General features: G+C 36.4%; 2 protein-coding genes across 5 annotated transcripts in view; one reads left to right on the top strand and one right to left on the bottom strand.

Moving 5' to 3' along the window:
* Positions 1-22,127, bottom strand: part of CENPQ (centromere protein Q) — a 23,926-nt gene extending 1,799 nt beyond the window's left edge. Inside the window, exons 1-9 of one of the 4 annotated variants that reach the window (XM_011960268.1) lie at positions 22,015-22,086; positions 20,806-20,810; positions 15,172-15,307; positions 14,403-14,457; positions 13,256-13,376; positions 12,271-12,339; positions 8,267-8,396; positions 3,177-3,296; positions 2,964-3,041 (exon numbers count right to left, since the gene is read on the bottom strand). In XM_011960268.1, the coding sequence (XP_011815658.1) occupies positions 2,964-3,041; positions 3,177-3,296; positions 8,267-8,396; positions 12,271-12,339; positions 13,256-13,376; positions 14,403-14,457; positions 15,172-15,273 (675 nt within the window). In that variant the 5' untranslated portion in view covers positions 15,274-15,307; positions 20,806-20,810; positions 22,015-22,086. Of the gene's footprint in view, positions 1-2,959; positions 3,042-3,176; positions 3,297-8,266; positions 8,397-12,270; positions 12,340-13,255; positions 13,377-14,402; positions 14,458-15,171; positions 15,308-20,805; positions 20,811-22,014 lie in introns of all 4 variants that reach the window. The other 3 variants (XM_011960266.1, XM_011960269.1, XM_011960267.1) reach the window with 3 other exon arrangements.
* A 12-nt stretch (positions 22,128-22,139) lies between these two features.
* MUT (methylmalonyl CoA mutase) overlaps positions 22,140-23,993 on the top strand; it is a 34,313-nt gene continuing 32,459 nt past the window's right edge. Inside the window, exon 1 of the mRNA XM_011960435.1 lies at positions 22,140-22,365. The gene's annotated coding sequence lies outside the window, so the exon portion shown is untranslated. The remainder of the gene's footprint in view (positions 22,366-23,993) is intronic.

Raw genomic sequence — 23,993 nt, forward strand, 5'->3', positions numbered from 1 at the left:
AAAAAAAAAAAAAAAAAAAAAAAAGAAAACATGAAGACTTTCCAATGCTACAAACATTTACACTACAATATCTACTGGAGTCCTTTGAAGAAAGATAAATTAGCAGTTTAGAGTTTACTACAAATAAGACAGCACTGTTTTATAAGGAATTATATGCTATTGTTAAAAGCATAAAAAAACCAAACTGTCAATTATTTACTTCTAGAAATGTATCCCACAATTATGACTAGACAAATCAGTAAAGATATATGTACAAGGGTGTACCCAGTCTTACCTGTAAGAAAAAAATTATGTATTTCCATCAGTAATTTACAAATTATATGACCTCCATGCAACAGAATGTTACATAGCTATCAACAAAAATGAGAGATTTACATGACTGACAAGATGTTCAAACTATATAGTCAAATGAGCAAAGTAATTTGCCAAACCGTTTATATCAGGTTCCATTTGTTTAAAGAATGAAATAGGACATAATGTTTTCATATATATGTGATGTATAACTGGTCTATTATATACAGGGATGCCTTATTTTACTGTGTTCCCCGATACTGCGTTTTTTTACAAACTGAAGGTTTGTGGCAACTCTGTGTAAAGGAGGTCTATCAGCACCATTTTTCCAAAAACACATGCTCACTTTGTGTCTCTGCGTCACATTTTGGTAACTGTTGTAACATTTCAAACTTTAAAAATCATTATGGTATCTGTTATGGTGATCTATGCCTAGTGTTCTTTGATGGAACTGCTGTAATCGTTCTGGGTGCCACAACTGCAACCATATCAAACAGCGAACTGAATTGGTAATTGTTATGTGTTCTGACTGCTCCACCAACCGGCCATTTCCCAGTTTCTCTCCCTCTCCGTGGGCCTCCCTATTTCCTGTGACACAACGATATTGAAATTAAGCCAGTTAATAATGCTACAATGGCCTCTAAGTGTTCAGGTGAAAAGAAGAATCATGTCTTTTACTTTAAATCAAAAGCTAGAGATTACTAAGTTTAGTGAGGAAGGCATATCAAAAGCCACGCAAACCAAAAGTTAGGCCTCTTGTGCCAAACGCCCAAGTTGTAAATGCAAAGGAAAAGTACTTGAAGGAAATTTAAAGTGCTACTTCAGTGAATACATGAATGATGAGAAAGCAAAACAGCCTTACTGTTGATATGGGAAAAGTCTGAGTGGTCTGGATGGAAGATCAAACCAGCCACGACATTCCCTTTTAAACCAAATCCTAATCCACAGCAAGGCCCTAACTGTTTTCAAGTCTATGAAGGCTGACAGAAGTGAGGAAGTTGCAGAAGAAAAGCTTGAAGCTAGCAGAAGTTAGTTCATAAGGTTTAAGGAAAGAAGCTGTGTTTATAACACAAAAAGTACAATGTGAAGCAGCAAGTGCTGATAGAAAAGCTACAGCTGGTTACCCAGAAGACCTAGCTAGCTAAGATCACTGGTGAAGGTGGCTATAGTAAACAACATATTTTCAATGTAAACAAAACAGCATTCTATTGGAAGAAGATGCTATCTCTAGGACTTTCATAGTTGGAAAGGAGAAGGCAATGCCTGGCTTCAAAGCTTTAAAGGACATGGTTTTGTTAGGCTCTTGTTAGGGGCTAACGCAGCTGGTGACATAAAGTTGAAGCCAATGCTCACTGACCATTCTGAAAATCCCAGGGTCCTTAATTCTACTAAATCGACTACATCTGCGTTGTCTGTGCTCTGTAAATGGAACAACAAAGCCTGGGTGACAGTACATCTGTTTAGAGCATGGCTTACTGAATATTTTAAGCCCACTGTTAAGAGCTACTGCTCAGAAAAGAAGATTTCTTTGAAAATATTACTGCTCATTGAAAATGTTCACAGTTACCCAAGAGTTCTGATGAAGATGTACCAGGAGATTGTTGTTTTCACATATGCTAACACAACATCTATTCTGCAGTCTATGAATCAAAGAGTCATGTCAACTTTCAAGTCTTATTATTTAACAAACACATTTCATAAGGCTATAGCTGCCCTAGGTAGTGATTTCTCTGATGGATCTGAGCAAAATAAATTGTAAACATCTTGAAAGAAATTTATCCTTCTGTCAGTAAGAACATTCATGATTCACAAGAGGAAGTCAAAACACCAATAACAGGAGTTTAGAAAAAATGGATTCAATTTTCAATCCTCATGGATGACTTTGAGGGGTTCAAGACTTTAGTGGAGGAAGTGACTGAAGATGTGGTGGAAATAGCAAGAGAACGAGAATTAGAAGTGGAGCCTGAAGATGTACCTGAATTGCTGTAATCTCATGATAAAACTTGAATGGACGAGGAGTTGCTTCTTATGGATGAACAAAGAAAGTGGTTTCTTGAGATGGAATCTATTTGTGATGAAGATGTTGTGAACACAATTGAAATAACAATGAAGGATATAGAATATGACAAAAACTTAGTTGACAAAGCCAGGACAAGGAATGAGAGAACTGACTCCAACTGTGAAGGAAGTTCTACTGTGGGTAAAATGCTATGAAACAGCATCACATGCTCCAGGGAAATATTTCGTGAAAGGAAGAATCAACTGATGTGGCAAATTTCATTGTTTTCTTATTTTAAGAAATTGCCACATGCATCCCAACCTTCAGTAATCACCATGCTATCAGTCAGCGGCTATCAACACTGAGGCAAAACCCTCCACCCGCAAAAAGATTACGACCTGCTGAAGGTGCAGATGATGAACATTTTTTAGCAATAAAGCATTTTCTAAATTAAGGTATGTCCTTTTTTTTCTTTTATTTTTTAAAGAAATAATGCTTTTTTGCACTTACTAGACTACAGTATAGTGTAATCATAACGTTTATATGCAGAGGGAAACCAAAACATTTGTGTGACTTGCGTTACTGCAGTATGTGCTTTTTTGCTGTGGTCTGAATCCAAACTTGCAATATCTCTAAAGTATGCCTGTAATCAATATGGTAAATAGGTACTTACCTGAAGTGTGGGTGCTTTGAGAGTTTTCTGAGAAAGTTCTGGAAGACAGAGTACTCCACTAGTATTTATTTGATGCATCTAAAGTAGAAGAAAGCTACAGATTATTTCAAAAAGCTGGTTTCTCTCATCATATCATACTCGAAAGCTGTCTTGGCATAATTTAACCATTAAAAATTATATCCAAATTCCAGTAATACAGTTTAAAATAATTACCCGTTTTATCCTCTCCTCTTCTTCTTCCACCTCACTTGCCAGAATCTGAATTTTGTCCTTTAGGCTTTGAATATTCCCAGTCATTAACTCTGTGGTCTCTACCATTTTATCTATTTCTTCCTGAGTCAGAAAGAGAAAAAAAAACATTTTAACTTAAACACATTATTATATTAAATCCTAATAGATATTGTTATACATATACATTTTTAAAAACACCATATACATTTAAAACATTTTTAGAAGCAAATGGTGAATTTACTTTTGTTTCTTTCAAAAAACAGACTTCTTGGAGAGCTGGTATGTCAAAGTATTAATGTGTTATAAGGATATCTAATTTCCCTGGAATAAGGAGATGTGCATGAACACTTCCTCAAAACTTACCAATGCTGGTAGGGTCAGGGATCCTGGAAGATCCAAGTGTAAATCTAGCAGAGCCCAGAACTGATGACAGCAAATATAGTGACCTTCCTTAAACAGCATAAAACTTCATGTAGTGGAGAAATTCTGAATTGTTTTCATTTATTTAGGAACATTTGAGAGTCTGCTATTTTAATTTGTCAAAAGGAAGTAATGTTGGGCATTAGAGCAGGGAGAATAATAAAAAAAAAGAGTAACAGTTTCCCACATTAAAGGAATATACAATTTAGAGGGGAAGATGAAAAGAAAATAAGAAATGAATAAAACAAGTATGGGGACAAGACATTAAGGATGTGTTGTGTGCAGGCTGAGGATAAATTAAAATTAGCAAGTCTCCAGGTTTCTAAAAGGTATTAAATATGGCACTGCTTTCAAATATAGTCCTAGCAACAGTCAATGATAACATTGCCTGCTGGCTTTGGGGAACAAGTAAATAAGCCACACAGAAAATATACAGAAGTAGTAACTCTTACATCTTGTTCAGCAATAAGGTTGATGCTGTATCTATGTCATTCTGCAAATACTGGATGCAGAACTGTTGCTGGCAACTAGAGTAGTCTTCCTCAAGAAATATATTTTGGCTTCTAAATGACCACTTTTTTTTTTTTTAAAAGGGTAGCTGCAGGGGTCAGCAATTGCCCATGGCATGTTTTTGTACAGTTCAAGAACTGTGAGTTGTTTTTACATTTTAAAAGATTGGTCAAAACCTCAACAAAACAAAAGGATATGCAACAAAACAGTCAACCATATGTGGTCCAAAAAGGCTAAAATGTTTATTGTTCGGCCCCTTACTGGGAATGTGCTGTTCCCTGAATGCCTAAGATTTTGGGACTGTGAAATCTATTCACTTGAATCTAAACTCCATGGAGGAACAGACTCTGTTTTTATTTTTTATTATAGTAAATTTCAAACACATACAGTAAGAGAAAATGTTATCATGAACACCCATATACGTATCAGCCAGTTTCCATTATCAACTCATGACAATCTTTTTTTTTTTTTTTTTTTTTTGAGATGGAGTTTCGCTTTTGTTGCACAGGCTGGAGTGCAGTGGTGCTATCTTGGCTCACTGCAACCTCTGCCTCCTGGGTTCAAGTGATTTTCCTGCCTCAGTCTCCTGAGTAGCTGGGACTACAGGCACCTGCCACCATGCCCAGATAAGTTATTTTTTCTGTATTATTAGTAGAGATAGGGTTTCACCATGTTGGCCAGTCTGGTCTTGAACTCCTGACCTCTGGTTATCCGCATGCGTCGGCCTCTCAAAGTGCTGTGATTACAGGCGTGAGCCACCGTGCCTGGCCTGTGGCCATCCTGTCACACGTTTAACTCCATCCACTTCTCCTGCTTCCTCTGCGCTATTTCAAATACTAGATATCACATCATTTTATCTATAAATATTTCAGTATATAGCTCTAAAGGATTTAAAGATATGAGAGTACAATATCATTACTACACTTTAAAGAATCTCAATAAATTCCTTAATATCAAGCATATGGTTAGTATTCACATTTTCAATTTTCTCATAAATTGGAGGGTTTTTTTACATTTTGTTTTAATCAGGTTCCAAACTGTTTGTGACTGGTTGATATGTCTAAGTCTCTTTTCATCTATAGGAGACTTCCATTTCAATTCATTGTGGAAATTAGTTTGCTCTGTGGAATTTTCCATGGGCTAAATTTTGTGAACTGCATTCCCTGGTGAAGTTTAAACTGGTTCCTCAGCCCTGTATTTTCTGTGAATTGGTTGTTGGATCTAACAGAGTGCTGTCCAATATAAATATAAAGCAAACCACATATATTAGTTTCCTGTGGCTGCTGTACCACCTACTTGGCTTGAAATAACAGAAATTCATTCTGTCATGGTTCTGGAGGACAGAAGTCCAAAATCAAGCTGTTGGCAGGGACACAATCCCTCTGAAGACAAGAGAGAATGGTTTCTTGTTTTTTTCAGCTTTTGGTAGCTGTACGCATTCTTTGTAGCTGCATTGCTCTCGTTTCTGCTTTTGCCTTCACGTGACTTTTTCTTTGTGCCTTCTCTTGTCTTTTATAAGAACACTTGTTGTTGGATTTAGGACCTACCCATGACAATACACAATGATTTCATCTTGAGATCCTTAATTATATCTGACAAGACCCTTTTCCTAGATTCAACCCACTACAAAGGGAATGTGTAACAGCACTGAATGAATAAAGGGGTTAAATATAACAAGGATTAAAATTTCTCATTATGAAATTTATTTTGTTCCATTGCTTTGGTTATCTTTGGGTATTATTACCATACTCACATGGTATCTTCTTTGAGGATTTTTTTTCTCAATTCCTTTTAAAAGTGTTTTTATGATTCTGAAAATTTTCTCCTTATGTTATTTTCTATTTACCATAAGCATTATCTGTTGTGTTTATTTGCTTTAGTGTTTCTTCTAATTTAGTCTACATATCTGAAAGGTTTTTTCTTTTATGTCTCATTCATTCCTGAATTCTCTTCTTTCATTTATCAGTATTTCCAAGTCTGATTTATAATTTTTCCCCTATACTTTCTATCATTTTTCTGAATTTATTTCAGTTCACTTGATAAATTAGGTTAATGTTCATCTATTCTAGGCACATGTCTTTTTGGCATGCTTTTGTTGTATCAGGAATGTTATTTTTGGTCTTTATTGTCATATTTTCTTATGCTAACTCTGATTCTGAAATCCTATGGCTCCATTTTTATGACAACATCAAGGGAGTCTAAAAAATTATGCTTCAGCTGTTCTAATGCTGTCTTCCCAGAATCTCCGAGATGTTGTTTACCACTGTTGTTTCCCCAGCACCATTACTGAGTAAGAGCACGACAAAATATTAAATAAATAAAATCTCTGTTACTATTACAGGTTTTAGAAGATCATTACCAGCAATAACTCTAGGCTGCAGTGAGAAAAAGCAATGGCTCTAAGGCACTAACGGTTACAGATCGAGTTTACAAGCTGCTAGTCCGAAAAACCTCTTATGCCAGTGAAGAACTCTCCTGCCCCAGGTGCCAGTGGTGCTTCTTCTGAGTGACTAACAAGCACACTATAGACTGTAATTATGCTTATGTCCCATGGAGGTCAAATTTCAGCTGAAGACCAGAAATGCTTACGAATAGCATAAAAATCATACTATCATTTATGACTTCGAACACCCTTAACTGATGTGCATAAATACTAAATGTTAAAATTCTCCATGATCATACTCTCGAACCTTTTAAAATAACCTAAATAAATGTCATCTAAGTGTTTAGGTGATGAAGCTAGTGCCAATACTGAAAAGATGCCCTAAAAAAGTAGGAACCTTGGGATGGAAATAAAATATAATATTACACTTTGAATAAAGTGAGGCAGCCACCAAAAAATGCCACCCTATTAACTAAAAATATATATAGATTTGTGCTCAAAAATTGTTCCTTCAACTTTATTCTCAATCTTATGGAAAAATGGGAATGAATTGTTACCTTTGAATTATTATACATTTTGGGAATATATTCCTTGCAGAAACTACTACCACCTTGTACTTACTAAATTGCAACTAAAATCTATGCACACGACATCTACAAACTACTTCAAAATGTCTAAAGGATATACGGTCTGATGTGTATTAGTTTTTACAATTATTTTATTTTATTTATTTTTTATTTTTTATTTTTTTTTTGAGATGGAGTCTCGCTCTGTCACCCAGGCTGGAGTGCAGTGGCCGGATCTCAGCTCACTGCAAGCTCCGCCTCCCGGGTTCACGCCATTCTCCTGCCTCAGCCTCCGGAGTAGCTGGGACTACAGGCGCCCGCCACCTCGCCCGGCTAGATTTTTGTATTTTTTAGTAGAGACGGGGTTTCACCGTGTTAGCCAGGATGGTCTCGATCTCCTGACCTCGTGATCCGCCCGTCTCGGCCTCCCAAAGTGCTGGGATTACAGGCTTGAGCCACCGCGCCCGGCCTAGTTTTTATAATTATATAATAAGCTCCTTAAGGTTGCTTTGTCTTAGTTGTTCGGATATCCATTACTTAAAAGCTTGAAGTTAACCATGATAGATAAGGTTATCTCCTATTATCTTCCAAAGGATGTCATACGACATAGTGATCAAGAATCGTGCTAATGTTAGAATGACAAAGTTAGCATCTCAACTTTAAGCAATCTGTCTAAGGTTCAGTTAGAAATAGCATTATGTCTTTTTATCACATTTGTAAAAAGAGAAAAATTTAGGTCATACTCTAAGTCATTGTGAGGATTAAGAGATATAAGTATAAAGTGCTTAGAACAGTGTCTGAAGTGTAGGAAGTCCCCAGTACATTTTAACTCTAATGATACCTGTGTTTTCTTGCCATATACAGGTCAGAAAAACTTACACGTTTTAAAATTCCACAGTATTGAGTGATAAACTCCTATAAAGTGATAATTAAAAAGACTAAGATAGTTCAGTTAAAGTTAGATGAAAAAAATAGGACTGCTGCTTAACCACAAATATATTAGAAATACTTCAACTTTAGAGGTGCCAAGTTCAGACAAATTTTTGCTTTAATGAAAAAAAAAAATTAATAAAAAAACCTGGTTCAAGATGTAGTATTCACTACTGCAGGAACATCATGATAATTTAAAAAACTTTAGTCTTTTCCCCTTTCCCTAACTCTCTAATTATGGATTCCCTATTCAAATTTCATACCTGCAATAATGCCAGACCTTCTTCATTAGCTTTGCCTCGTGCCCTTTCCATACTCAGTAGCCTTGACACATTAGTTAAATCTTCCATCTTTTTGGGAGGGACTTTCAGAGTTTCACACAGTTGTAGCAATCTTAAGGATAAAATAAAAATGTAATTATTTTGTTTATTTTTTAAGTCTTATTATTATTTTAAAACAGTCCTCATTTTTTCTTGTCCTCATATTCTTAAAAGGTACAATATTCTTTTATTACCACTAGGTAACAGTGCCAGTAAGTCTCCCCCTCAAAAAGCCCTGACAAATCATCATTTAGCCTTTCGATTTATTAAGATTTACCTCAAATTAAGGGACACTGGGGCTACTTTACTAAAAGAAAACTTTCTATTTTACACATTTGACAATGTATACACATTTTAAAACCAAAATTTCCTTGTACCATCCAGATGTTTTCTAGACTTACAGGACATGAGTCTATTATATATTGTGAATTGTTGGTTAAGAGACAGAACACTAGTCTAGAAGTCTTAACTATGACCCTGGACCCCAAATCTCAATTATTTTAGAGAATGTGATGAAAAACAGAGAAGATTTACCTTAGTTATTTTAAATGATTTCAAAGAAAACTAAGTTCTATAGAGTTTAAGGCAAATAAAACACTAAGATTAAAGTGCACTGCTCAAAAATATTATAAACATGAATGGTATGTAATATTAAAGTTAAAAAATTCCTTTACAAATTCGAGTTGATTTGATCACCAGTAGAAACACCTGTTTCTATCGTCACATCTGGCAGACTGCAAAATAGCTTTCCCAGATTTGATTCTTGAATTTTATGAGGAGGAAAAGCTAAGTTTGATTCCTTTTATAACAGCAGCATCTTTGCGTTCTAAAAAGTTCTACTACTTAAGATTTGAAGAAATCTGAACAATAGTGGAACCCACTGTCCTACTTTTGGGATCTTGTTAAAAATCTTAATTAAAAAAAAAGAATCTTTTATTTTAGATTCAGGAGTACATATGCAGGTTATGTAGGCAACTGTTGTGGGGCTTTGGTGTACAGATTATTTTTTCACCCAGGTAATAAGCATAGTACCTGACAGATAGTTTTTCAACCCTCACTCTCCTCCCTCAAGTAGGCCCTGGTATCTATTGTTCCCGTCTTTGTGTCCATATGTACTCAATGTTTAGCTCCCACTTGTGAGAACATGCACTATGCGGTTTTCGGTTCCTGTGTTAGTTTGCTTAAGATAATGACCTCTAGCTCCAACCATGTTGCTGCAAAGGACATGATCTCATTCTTTTATGGCTGCATAGCATTCCAAGTTTTATATGTCCCACAATTTTCTTTATCTAATCTACCGCTGATGGGCATTTAGGCTGATTCCATGTCTTTGCAATTGTGAATAGTTCTGTGGTGAACATAAGTGTGCATGTATCTTTATGGTAGAGCAATTCATATTCCTTCAGGTATATACCCAGTAATGGGATTGCTGGGTTGGAGGGTAGTTCTGTTTTAACTTGAGAATCTGCCAAACTGCTTTCCATAATGGTTGAACTAATTTACATTCCTACTAACAGTTTAAAAGCATTCCCTTTTCTCAGCAACCTCTCAGCATCTGTTACTTTTTGACTTTTTAAGAACAGCCATTCTGACTGGTATAAGATGGTATCTCATTGTGGTTTTCATTTGCATTTCTCTAGTAATTAGTGATGTTGAGAGCATTTTTTTCATGTTTGTTGGCTGCATGTATATTTTCTTTTGAAAAGTGTCTGCTCATGTCCTTTGCCCACTTTTTAAAAGGATTGTTGGTTTTTTGCTTGCTAATTTGTTTAAGTTCCTTATAGAGTCTTGATATAGACCTTTGTTCGATGCATAGTTTGCAAATAAAATTTTAATTTTTGTAAAGAAGAAAGTAGGCAACAAAAACTCCACAAATCGTAATTCTCATTAAACTGTTAAGACAAACTCCAGTTATTTAGAAAAATCGTCATTAGGCTATCATATTTAAACACAAACTATCTGCCTAAGCCTTCCTAAGAGGGATAAGTTTTTTATTTTCTTGACAAAAATATTTTATTTATGAAGTTTCTTCTATATGTTTATTAAATCAATTATGTAGAAGGGTCATTCACTGCTCCAAACGTTCTAAATAGCAGTTAGACTTCCAGGAGTCTCACTAATTCTTAGAAACTAAAACCATGGCTTGAATATATCCTACTATATCAGCAACATTTAATCACCACTTATAACATTGTTTCTATAGGGCAGACTTTCTAGAAGTATGTTCCTTTAGAATTGTAATGGTGAACAGTTTTGTTTGCCTAGCAAACTTGTCAGTGTAATCATGGGGCTAGGTATATAATCCAGTCTATATCAATCATATCCATGGTGGCTCTTGTCACAAAATCACGCCAAGAATAGATATATATCACCTAAGCTCAGCCAATTAGAAACCATCTCCTAGAATTTTCTAACTGAAGCTAAGGGGTAAGAATTGTCTTTTTCCTCTTTCTTTACAAGGCTAAAATGATATATACAGGAAGCTGCCTATCACTATAGTTGTAATCTAGTAAGAATTGAAAAATAAAAAAATGAAAATAATGAAGCTAACATTTAGTCAAAAGCAGAGATGAGCCTAATATATGAAAATGAGTTCCCAGAAATATCAATTTGGGAGATGCTAGGTTAAAGAAAATGAAATACATTTATTTACTGCAGGACTTCTTACATGCTAAGGTACCCAAATATAATTCACCATAGGTTATCTTTATCCATAGACTAACTGTAAGAACAAGTGTTTCAAATATACTTTGAGAAGCACTGCTACAGAAGAATGTATTTAGAGTTCCAATTATCAGTTTGCTAATGCTATACTTTGTTGTATTGGTATAAGTAACTTGGGTATGGTTACTTCGGAACGAAAGAAAGCAAGCTGTGAAAGTAAAAATAAGGAGGAAATAGTCAGGCCTTGAAATGTGTATCTCCATAGCTGCTACATGATGAAGAGACTGCCTATCTGTTGAATATAATCTTTTCCAGTGAACCAAGGTGATCACTATGAACAGCAACTATTATGTAATGTAATATTCTCATTCATACACTAAACATTAGTATTTGTCCTATATTAAAAAGATCCTAAACAGCTACATTTTCATTATGCTTGTATTAGCTTATTTATTATCTTAATATCTTCCTCCTTCTTTAATAATAGGCTACTATACCTTTAAGCAATTTACAAGCCTGCTTCTAGCAGTCTTTAATTTGTTCAACCTTTCTCAACAAACTCCCACCCCCACCCAACCCATCCCATTCACTCTTTCTACTTGGCTACTATGGGTTGAAAATTATATTTAAAGAAAAAGTAAACAGAATTTGTGCTCAAAGGAATTCCTTAAAATAGGTCACAAACATTTCTAGGCAAACTTGAAACTGAGAAGCAGAACATTTTCTTATAAAAAGAAAAAGTTGTGTAAATACTAGAGAAAAGTAATTATTGAAAATCACAGGCAGTGGTGTGCCTTTTAAGAACTCCTGAAAAGAAATCTCCATTGGTGATTTACCATAAGATGAAGAGCAATAATATCTTAGAACATTATACTTGTTGCTCGTGCAAATAATTTAAGACAATATGAAGTGGAAAAACACCGCAATAGGGTAAATATCAGATAGATAAGAGTGGTGAACTATTAACTTCAAATTATTAAAAATGAAGTTGAAGGGAGTTCAAGCTGACAAAACTGTTTTCAAATTCTGATACGGAAGAGTGAACTGTGGAAACAGAATTTTGTGATTTTCAGGGTTTTTTTTTTGTAAGTTCCCCTGAAACTTATTTGAGAAATACGTGCAGCAGCAGTTTAGAAAAAAAAGAAAACATATTTCCAAGTTGTTCACCTTCTTTAAAAAAAAAGAAAAACTTACATTCCACCAAGTGTCTGTTTGGCAACATAGGAAGAAGTCAGGTTTTTAAAAATTTTGTTTTAATCATTTTAATTATGCAACAGTATTACCTTTTCTTCAGGAAGTTGAGATGGTATTGTATTTCTTCTTTATCTTTAATTCTGTTACTCAAAATTGTCCTAGAGAAGAAAAAAGATGGAATAGTAGTCTGAAACACAAATAATAATATACTCTGTATATTTTTTCTCTCTGATTTCTCTCAAGTGTCCCTCCCTACTAGCCAGGCAAAATCAATCACTTTTCCTTCCATATTAAAGACACTTTAAACAGAAGTGCAATGAAAAATTTCTACTTATATATATATATTTTGCCACACTGTATTGTAATAATTTATATGCTTGGCTCTTCTGATAGAATTTAGCTCCACATAGCAGAATTCTGTCTTATTTTCTCTGTATCCCCTCCAGTGTGGTAGCTTCTATGTAAAGTGTCACTCTGAACTCAACTTCTTCCTAAACAATCTCTATTGACATAAATTAAAATTTTATTGATAGCAAGTCAGGCCACAAACACTTGCTTTTATTTCATTGATAGAATTTCAAGTTTCTAAAATCAACAAAGACTTTTCTGCTGAAGGCAAATACCACCACATTAATTATATCCTTTTCCGAAATAGAAATATACTCTATTACCTTAAGATAGATAGCAATACTTAAAAGAACAGTATCCATAGGAAATGCCTAAGTGGGAGCCAAAAGAATGAAATGGAAAAATTTGGCCAGGCGCGGTGGCTCAAGCCTGTAATCCCAGCACTTTGGGAGGCCGAGAAGGGCGGATCACGAGGTCAGGAGATCGAGACCATCGTGGCTAACACTGTGAAACCCCGTCTCTACTAAAAAAATACAAAAAACTAGCCGGGCGAGGTGGCAGGCGCCTGTAGTCCCAGCTCCGGAGGCTGAGGCAGGAGAATGGCGTAAACCTGGGAGGCAGAGCCTGCAGTGAGCTGAGATCTGGCCACTGCACTCCAGCCCAGGCGACAGAGCAAGACTCCGTCTCAAAAAAAAAAAAAAAGAAATGGAAAAATTTTATACTCACCTTATTACTGATTCCATCATAGTTTGCAAATAGTCTCTGGTACTCTTTGACAGAGGTTGCCAGGTTTTTCTCTTGTTGGGTGCTATCTTTATCTGTTTTAGGTTAGTGTGCTTTGTTTGTCCTGTCGTAATAGAAGAGGCTCTGATCAATCTAGATGTTTTACATATTGTTGCTTACAAACTGAATGTTTGCATCTAAAAAAGCTTATGAAATTATCAGAACAAAATATTATCAAGCTGTATAAACTGTTTAATTTACTGTTTATCACACAGCTATAACATCCCAGGTGTTGAATATGAATATGCTTTCTATTGATAAGTTAATGGAAATACTACCAAGTGATAATAGAAATAATTTTAAATGAAGAATCGAACTTAAATTATGAAAAGTTTCATTCTCAGAAATGGCCTAAATTCTTTAAACATTTCATTGAGAGGACCAGAAATGATTTTCCAAATGTTGGATGGCAACTGGAACAAAACAGACTAATCAAACCACAAATAGATAGTGTCAACTATGTTGTTGGTACTGTTCTACTTATTAGGTATTAAAAACAGAAGAAATAGTACTGGATCTCATGAAAATCAGTGCTGGAGAGAAGGAATATTGAACAAATTATAGGCGTGCAAAGCATACAAAAGGAAAAAAAAAAGTATTGTATGCTATGGGAGTATAAAACCAGAGGACCTAACCTAGTGTTGGCTGAGGAGACATAGAGAATCTTTCCACGAAACAGTGATATTTAAGCAAAAGCAACTACTACAAACTAGTTTACTCTAAACCAACTTATAATAGTGGTTCCAAACTAATCTATACAGAACAGAAAGCATATTTGTCTTGAAGAAAAATCAGGTTTGTTTTTTATTACAGATCACTAATAATGCAGGCTGTGGGCCACTTTGATTTTCTCTATTTCCTATCAACTCAGTGGCATTGAAGTCTCTACAGTATTTTGCCAGAGGTGCTAAATAAAATTTCAGTTGACCAAAATAACTAACCACTACTACATATTCTTACAAAAATGCAAATGTAGTTATTTATTACTATCTTTTCCAGAACTCATAAACAAGATGCTGAACATTTTTTCATGAATGTAGATATAGCTTGACATAGAAGCAGGTTAAACAAGGTAATAGAAAAGAAATACCTTCAGAAGACAGATCTCTTAGATGATTTTTATTTCTTTTCACTGTGTTTCTAACCTAGAGGGGAAAACACATGCATAAACATAAACAGAATTAAACATCAGATAAAAGGATACTACTTTTACAATACATTTTTATATATGTCAAAGAGTATTCATATAATTTCTAGTAGATAGAAAAAATGTATGTTGCTACTTCTACAGAAAAATGGTATATATTTATCACAGGCAGAGGATATACTAAAGCAATTCTTGACAATGGTGATAACAAAATTTTATACAGTGTCAAAGAATGTTTTAAATGAATCATTACTTACTTTGCCTAGGAAATAGTGTTACATACTTTACCTCCAAAACAAATATAGGCATTGCCTAATGAGTAGGGTAAAACCTGAAACTTTTTTTTTTTTTTTTTTTCAGATGGAGTCTCACTCTTTTCACCCAGGCTGCAGTGCAAGGGCACAAACTCGGCTCACTGCAACCTCCACCTCCTGGGTTCAAGCGATTCTGCGGCTTCAACCTCCCGAGCAGCTGAGATTACAGGTGCGCACCACAATGCCCGCCTAATTTGTGTGTGTGTGTGTGTGTGTGTGTGTGTGAGTGTGTGTATTTTTTTTTAAGTAGAGACAGGGTTTCACCATGTTAGCCAGGATGGTTTCAATCTCCTGTGATCCACCCACCTTGGCCTCTCTAAGTGCTGGGATTACAGACATGAGCCACAGCTTGGCCCTAGTCGAAGATTTCTAAATGAGAAACTTGATATTTTCATTACCTTTTTCTCTGACAACACAACTTCCTCATTATCCTTTTTTCTCTTTGGATTTCTTTTTAATTGTTCAAAGTTTTTCTTGGAAGCATCTGCTTTACCAGACATCTTGATCTAAACACAGTGCTTCAAAAAAAAAAACCTGTAAAGATGAAAATACAAAAAAAGCTAAAGCCTTGCGCAATGTTTTGTTTAAAAAACTTACCTATAAATGTTCCACATTCTCTTTTTTTTTTTTAAAAGAAAAATGATACTAAAAGTTTGGGGATAGTATTGTATGCTTTTAAACAAACATTTTAAAACAAATAATTTTCACTCTTTTCAGAATAAGGATATCTAATTCAATTTCATTCCTAGAAATTAACGTCCATTTGTATGGATTTTAGAAAATCATTTAAAAATGCTTTTGTATCTCTTATTTTATACTCGATTGTATAATAACATCCTCTCCATGTTTAGGTCCATGGAAATAGAAATATAAAGTGGTCACAGATAATGTCAGTTTAAGGAGTAAAACCTAGGTCTTGTTACTTTAAGTAATAAATTTACCATTACTCAATTTTTGCCAAAAATGGAAGGAGACAGTTTTTAGGATTATACCATCAATCTATGTGGAAATTCACCTGTTGGTCTGACACTACTAAGAATTTAAACTGCAATCCTATCTGGGCTATGCGCATTTTAACAAGAGTACAGAAATGTACTGATTACCCTTCCCTCTCGCAAATTACAAAACAGACATGGGATTGGAAATGGGGATTTGATAAAATTTAGAGTAATTTTCCCTCTTTTATTACCAAACTCATTTCTGATAAAAGGAACAGAAGAATGAGATACTTATTCTTGCATTACATCATAAGAAGTGGATAGAAGTTAGCTGCAGTATACAAGGAAATATGTATACGCACATATTAGCTATATATGCCTAGAAAATACATATATACACATACAAATACATACACATATTAGCCATAGCTAGATATACAGATAAATTATTCATCATTCCTTTTCTAAACATTCAGAATTATCATACTGATACAGTTTAAATATACCTATGGATTTAGAGAGAGACAATAAAGTAGGTACTCTGGATAAATCTATTCTTTCAAATGTTAAAAGCTTCAAGCTCCCTTCCACCGAAGATTGAAAATAAAAAGTGGGAAAGAATTAACAGAAAGGTCACAAACTACATTTAGCAACCACATATCAGACCAGTTACAAAAAGCATTAGAAGTCAAAATATCACTTTACCCTGCTCTTGAACAATGTGATACCTTACCAAACACTCATTCTCTATCTTGTGTTCAATTTCTAAAATGCCTACTTCCCTCAACTTTACATCTACACCCTATACTTCCCCTACTTAAAAACCCATCCACATGACAGAATTTCACTTATAGATCTCTCCTGGAAGGGCTGACATGTACAGCAGTTCAAGTTGTTCGCTGAATAAAAGCATCCAGTGAAAGGGCAAGTGACAGCTGAGATTTTAGATTAAAAATGGTACCCATTCCTTCTTACGATTGTTAATGAGAAGTAAGGTGTTAAGTCCCCATGTCTTAAATCTCGGCAGACTCTGAAGCTGTTTGAGCAGCAGAATATAGTAGAAGTGATTCTGTTCTAGCTTACTGGCTTAGACATGAAGAGAGGGCAACTTTGACTTCCTCTTGCTTAGAAACACTTGTTTTTTTTTTGAGACAGTCTTGCACTGTCGCTTGGGCTGGATCTCAGCTCACTACTGCAACCTGTGCCTCCCAGGTTCAAGCGATTCTTCTGCCGCAGCCTTCCAAGTAGCTGGGATTACAGGCACCCGCCAGTACGCCCAGCTAATTTTTTGTATTTTTAGTAGAGATGGGGTTTCACCATGTTGGTCAGGCCGGTCTTGAACTCCTGACCTCAAGTGATTCTCCTGCCTTGGCCTCCCAAAGTGCTGAGATTACAGGTGTGAGCCACTGAGCCCAGACAACGCTTGCTTTTGTAACCAAGCCATAACCATATGAGGGATGCCAACACTGAGAGGAATTGAAACCCCAGGAAGGTCTTAGCTGAGCTTCCAGCCAATAGCCAGCACTAACTTGCCAGTCTGGTACACGTACCTAAGTCAGTATGTTGCAGCCCACACTGCGTGGACATGAGCAAGCTCTGCCTAATCCCTCCCAATCCCAAATTTTGGAACAAATTAAGTGAGTAAAAAATTTACCCCTATATGTTCTGTGTAACAGTCAAACTCTTTACCATGCCATTTTTAGTTCTTAACAACCTAACTCTGCCTACCTTTTCATACTTCTCTCCTACTACTCCTTAATCAAATCTCCCTCTCTAGCTAGATTTGATGATTTCCTGAACACACTTTGAGTAATTCTGCCTCCCAAACATATACTGTACCTTCTACCTGAGCAGCTCTCTCCCATCTCTGCCCACCCTCTCAGATCATGAGCCACCTCCTTCTCAAAATCTTCCTAACTATTCTACTTCATTTCTCTCTAAGTCTGTGGCTCTTATGCTCTCTCTCATTTGGCACTTATTTATAGTTTGGTTCCATTAATCATTTTCTTCTTGATATTCTTTATTAAAATAACATGTAATTTAGTGCTACTCCAAGTCTCATTCAAACTGTTTGCCATAATCCTTTCAAGTGTAGAAATTGAAAGTAATCATTTAGAAACTTTTACAGCAATTTGATAGAGTAATTTTATGCACATTGAACCTAATCATAAAATAATTAGCCTTGTCTTTGCCATATCATTTTCTAGTAATTACTATTTCTTTAAAAATAGACTTTTTCCAGAACAGTTTTAGATATAACAGAAAATTGAGCAAAACATACAGAAACTTCTTATATAATCCCTGCCCGCCCATCCCCTGCAAGCTCTAGTATTAACATCACACACCAAAGTGGTACATTTGTTGTAATTGTTGACACATCATATTACCCAAAATTTATTGTTTACATCAGAGTTCACTCCTGGTATTATACTACGAGGCAGTTTGACTAATAATTGATTTTTAATTGCATTTTACAAAATTATCAGTCATGACTGATTAGAAATAAAAAACAAAACCAGTCTAACAGAGTTTGAGAAGTACTGTTAACAATGAAACCTACCTGAGGCACTAGACAATAGCACAGTTTCTCAACCTCAGCACTATTAACATTTTAGATGGATCATTCTTTATTGTGGAGTCTGTGGTGTGTATTGTAGGCTGTTTAGCAGCATGCTTGGGTCTACGTAGACCATCACATGCTAGAATACCTCCAACCCCTGAGTAGAGTCAACCAAAATTGTTTCCAGACATTGCCAAATGTCTCCTGGGTCAAAATCAACCCAGGTTGAGAACACTACCATAATGGTTAAGAGCAGTCCTGCGACAAGGGTAAATTGTTCAAGCTCCAAATCTAGCCCTGCCGCTTAATTAACTGTGTATCTTTGGGCAAGTAAATTAACTCATTTTCCCCATTAGTCAAATGATTAATAAAAGTACTAACATTAAAGGCTTTTGTAAAGCAAAAATGATTTAGCGAAGAATATATAAACCACCTAGAACAGTATTTGAGACATAGCAAGAATCCAATAAACAAAATACATCGTTTCTATTACTTCTGGGCTACTTGCAATGCATATAAAAATAAATAGATATTTCGTCCCATTCTTAGATCCAAGGGAAACCATAGCTTAGTGATAGTGCATAGGTAGAGAGAGATATGAAAATAATTACTATATATATTTGTAAATGTTATAAAGAGGCAAGTGAGCGAATGACTGTTTTAAACTGGTTTGTGCATATGGGTAAGAATGTACAGGCATAACTCTTTTTATTGTTTCACTTTATTGAGCTTCGCAGACACTGTATTTTGTTGTTGTTGTCATCTTACAAACTAAAGGTTGTGGCAAGCCTGCATTGAGCAACTATATTGATGCCATTTTTCCAACAGATTGTCCTCACTCTTCATGTTTCTGTGTCACATTTTGATAATTCTCAAAATATTTCAAAACTTTTCATTATTATATCTATTATGGTGATTGATGTTACTACTGTAATTGTTTTGGGGCACTATGAAGCACGCCAATATCAGACAGAGAACTTAATAGGTAAATGTTGTGTGTGTTCTGACTGCTCCACCAACTGGCTGTTCCCTGCCTCTCTCCCCCTCCTTAGGCCTCCTTGTTCCCTGAGACACAATGATATTGAAATTGGGCCAATTAATAACCCTACAATGGTCTCCAAGTGTTCAAATGAAAGGAAAAATCACACCTCTCTCACATTAAATTAAAAGCTAGAAATGATTAAGCAAGGTGAGGTAGGCATGTCAGAAGCCAAGATAGGCTGGAATCCACACCAGTTAGCCAAACTGTGAATGCAAAGGGAAAGTTCTTGAAGGAAATTTAAAGTGCTATTCCAGTGAAGACATGAATGATAAGAAAGCAAAAACAGCCTTATTACTGATAGGGAGAAAGTTCGAGTGGTCTGGCATTGAAAATCAAACTAGCCACAACACTCCCTTAAACCAAAGATGAATTCGTGGCAAGGTCTTAATTCACTTCAATTCTGTGAAGGATGAGACAGGTGAGACAGTTGTAGCCAAAGAGCTTGAAGCTAGCAGGGCTTGGTTCCTGTGGTTTAAGAAAATAAGCCATCTCCATAACAAGAAAGTACAAAGTGAAGCAGCAAGTGCTGATGCAGAAGCTGCAGCAAGTTATCTAGTTCTAGGTAAGATAACCGATGAAGGTGGCTACACTAAACAACAGATTTTCCATGAAGACAAAACAGCCTTCTCTTAGAAGATGCTGTCTGGGAGTTTCATGTCTAGAAAGTCACTGCCTGGCTTCAAAGCTTCAAAAGACAGGCTGACTCTCTTGTTAGGGGCTAATGTGGCTGGTGACTTGAAGCCAATGCTCACTGACCATTCTGAAATATCCTAGGGCTCTTATTCTTTTAAATCTACTCTGTGCTCTGGAAATGGAAGAACAAAGCCCGGGTGACAGCACATCTGTTTACAGCATGATTTACTGAGTATTTTAAGCCCATCTTTGAGACCTACAGCTCACAAAAAGATTCCTTTCAAAATAATACTGCTCAAAGACCATGTACTTGGTCACCCAAGAGCTCTGATAGAGATGTACAAGGAGATTAACACTGTTTTCCTGTCTGCTAACACATTCATTCTGCAGCCCATGAATCAAAGAATAATTCTGACTTTCAAGTTACAGTATTTAAGAAATACATTTTGTAAAGCTATAGCTGCCCTAGACAGTGATTCCCCTGATGGATCTGGGCAAAATAAATTGAAAACTTCTGGAAATGATTCACCATTCCAAATGCTAGTAAGAACATTCATGATTCACGGGAGGAGGTCAAAATAGCAACATTAACAGGAGTTTGGAAAAAGTTGATTCCAACCCTCATGGATGACTTTGAGGGGTTCAAGACTTCAGTGGAGGAAGTCATGAAAGATCTGGTGGCAATAGCAAGAGAAATAGTGGAGCCTGAAGATGTACCTGAATTGCTGCAATATCATGATAAAACTAGTGGATAAGAAGTTGCTTCTTATGAATGAGCAAAGTTCTTGAGATGGAATCTACTCCTGGTGAGGATGTTGTGAATATTGTTGAAATACCAACAAAGAATTCAGAATATCACAAAAACTTAGTTGCTAAAGCAATGGCAGGGGTTAAGAGGATTTACTCTAATTTTGAAAGAAGTTCTACAGTGGATAAAATGCTTTCAAACAGCATCGCCGTTTACTAAGAGATTAGTAAAAGATTCACTAAGAGAAAGCTTTAGTGAATGGAAGAGTCAACTGCTGTACAAACTTCATTATTTTGTTATTTTCAGAAACTGCCACAGCAACTCCAATCTTCAGCAACCATCACCCTGATTGGTCAACAGACATCAACATCAAGCAAGACCCTCCACCAGCAAAAAGATTAGGACTTGCGGAAGGCTGAGATGATTGTTAGCAGTTTTTAGCAATAAAATATTTTAAAATTAAAGTATCCTCAGTATTTTTGTACACATAATGCTATTGCACACTTAACAGGTTACAATACAGTGTAAATACAACTGTTATATGCACTGGGAAACCAAAAAAATCATGTGACAGGCTTTATTAACTTTACTGTAGTGGCCTGGAACCGACCCCGCAATATCTCGGAGGTATGCTTGTACATTATTCATGGAAAAAGTATTATTTTAATGACGTTTTGAAATAGTGAAAAAGTAGAAAAATGAAGCATCCAAGGGAAAACAGTAAAACTCGGACGGCAGGAAAGCTCGGGAAAAACAAAACAAAACAAAACAAAAAAACTGGCGTGTTCAGGGACAGGAGAAGTTCAGCGAGGCTTTTAATGTGTATAGGAGGAGTGAAAAGAAATAAGGCTGGGACAGTAGTTTGCCGCCAGACTACATGCTTTAGGAGAGAGGGAGGCATTCTAGGTTGTCTTGTTTTCCTTACCAGCTTGTTGGTACTCATGGGACTCAATTATCTCAATTTAGACCTCTATGTGGGCACAAGAGTGAGTAGGGCGCCTGGAAAAACAGACACTAATGTCCTAGGCTGCACTTGACTTCACTCGAGCCTGCGGAAGAAATCCAGCAATGAGGATGAGCATAAGGATGATTCGGGGGAAACAGGGAGGAAGTATTCATGCTTTTGCTCCCTCCTCCATCAAATATCTCAATCCCAGGATCCTAACGGCAGACCTTTTAGGACATCAGGCATTTCCCCGTGAACAATACCCCCTCGCCCTCCTCAAATACAAACCGCGAAGTCTGCCACAAACGCGTTGGCTTTAAAACTCATCCCTCAACTTTGGATCCACCCAGCCGGTTAAGGATATCACGACTCACCACTGATTCTTCTTGCACCCTTCTGGGAGTCGCGCTTAGAATAATTCGCGCCCAAATATTCGTAAACAGAGGAGACCCGGAAGTGGGCGGGAAGAAAGCGGAAACGGGCATCTAACCCTACCCCTAAACGTCATCAGGAACGCGCCCGTGAGAGCGCGATGACATTGGCTGGAGGGAAGGCGGAGTCGGCCTACGCCCCCAGAGTCATCCGGCTGTCGCTGGCGGTTGCGCGGTTTGTGTGGGCTTGGTGAGGGCGGGGAGACCTGGCTGTGCGGATCTCTGACAGGTGAGGGGGGGTACGCAGAAGTCCAGCCGCCCTCTCATGCAGCGGAGTCCGAAACAGGCCTACCAGTGAGTAGGACGTACACCTTTCAGATCGCTCCATTCTTCTGGCTCCTGTCCCTCCTCTACCCCTGTATTTTGAACTTTTGTCCTTTCTCTCCCTGTCTGTCCTTTACTTCTGTCTTCTTTACCTTCCTACTGTGACGGGATCCCACTCTCTGCCTTCTCCTTAGGTTTAGATTTTCACTTCGACCAATCTCTCTTTTTGGGCGAAGTCCTTGGCAATTCGGAGGTACTTCTTGAAAGAAGGTGCTTTTAATACTTTAGGGGCCATGTCGTTATCTTTTCTGGCCACCTAAGCACCTTGAACTGTTCCCGTTGGCAGAGGTCACTTTTTGTATGGTTCCAACGGGATGAGCTTGCTTCATGACTGCCTCCCTTCTAGGTTGTGGGTTATGTTATTGTTAGGGTTTTTCTAAGAGTTTCCGGGGCTAAAAGTGATTTTCTGTGTGTAAACAGGATTAAGAGTGTAAACAGGGTTAAGAGTGAGAGGTAGAATAGAAAAGACAGGTCTAAATTGACGTAAAAGCTTAAATTACTAACTCGTTCTCAGTTTTGTCTAGAAAGAGGGTGGTTTTAGGGAAGCTCGAAGCCCTGGATAACGTACGTGTGTAAAGTTTTAAACCACTTGATGATTTTCTCCCAATATAATTTTGTGTTTAATGATGTACTTATGCTAATATCAAATATAATTTTCATGTCCTATGTTTCCATCTCCAAACCCAACTGGTTGAACATCAGAGTACCTTCTTGAACTATTAATGTACAATCACACGTCAGCAGCTAAAGCTTGAAAGTTACTGGTTCAGAATATTTTTCTCACTGATTTGTTTTTGAGGTGTGGGGGTGGGATTAATCATTGCTCTTTAACTCATTTTAGTTGTCAGTAACATATTTGCTTTGAGTGTTGCTTCTTTGAATGCTTGAGGCCTCTCTTGATGGTCTTCCGAGAAAATTCAGAGGCCTTATTGCCATCCACAGTAGTTGTGTGTTTATCTAAAAATGGTATCTGTTTTCAGCGTCCACCAATTCACATGTGATTTTCAAGCAAGACCTTCCACCAGCAGAAAGATTCGGACTTGCTGAAGGCTGAGATGATTGTTAGCATTTTTTAGCAATAAAATATTTTAAAATTAAAGTATGTACAGTATTTTTTTACACATAATGCTATTGCACACTTAATAGGTTACAATACACTGTAAATACAACTGTTATATACACTGTGAAACCAAAAAATTTGTGTGACAGGCTTTATTAACTTTATTGTGGTGGTCTGGAACCGACCCTGCAATATTTCGGAGGTTATTGTCCCTTATACGGGGCTCTTTCCTATTAGTTGTTCAGATTTGGGAAAGTCCACGTGAAATGAGTATGATATTTCCTGCCAACAGTTTAGACTCAGGTGGTTTTCAAATTACCTTTTATAGGATTACTATTGAAACGATTTAGTTGTAGCTTCATTATTTTTCTCACCCACCTTTTAAGCTAGTAAATATAGTGGATGGCTTGCAAAAAGATGGATGACAAGGACCCCATAGATTTAAAGAATAAAAATCCTGCTAGTATTAAAAAATTGAAGGGTTTTTTTGTTTGTTTGTTTCTTTTTGCTTTCTTTCTTTTTTTTTTTTTTTTTTTTT

The sequence above is a fragment of the Colobus angolensis genome, unplaced genomic scaffold (genome assembly GCF_000951035.1).
Source record: "Colobus angolensis palliatus isolate OR3802 unplaced genomic scaffold, Cang.pa_1.0 Scaffold51, whole genome shotgun sequence".
NCBI classification, from domain to species: Eukaryota; Metazoa; Chordata; class Mammalia; order Primates; family Cercopithecidae; genus Colobus; species Colobus angolensis.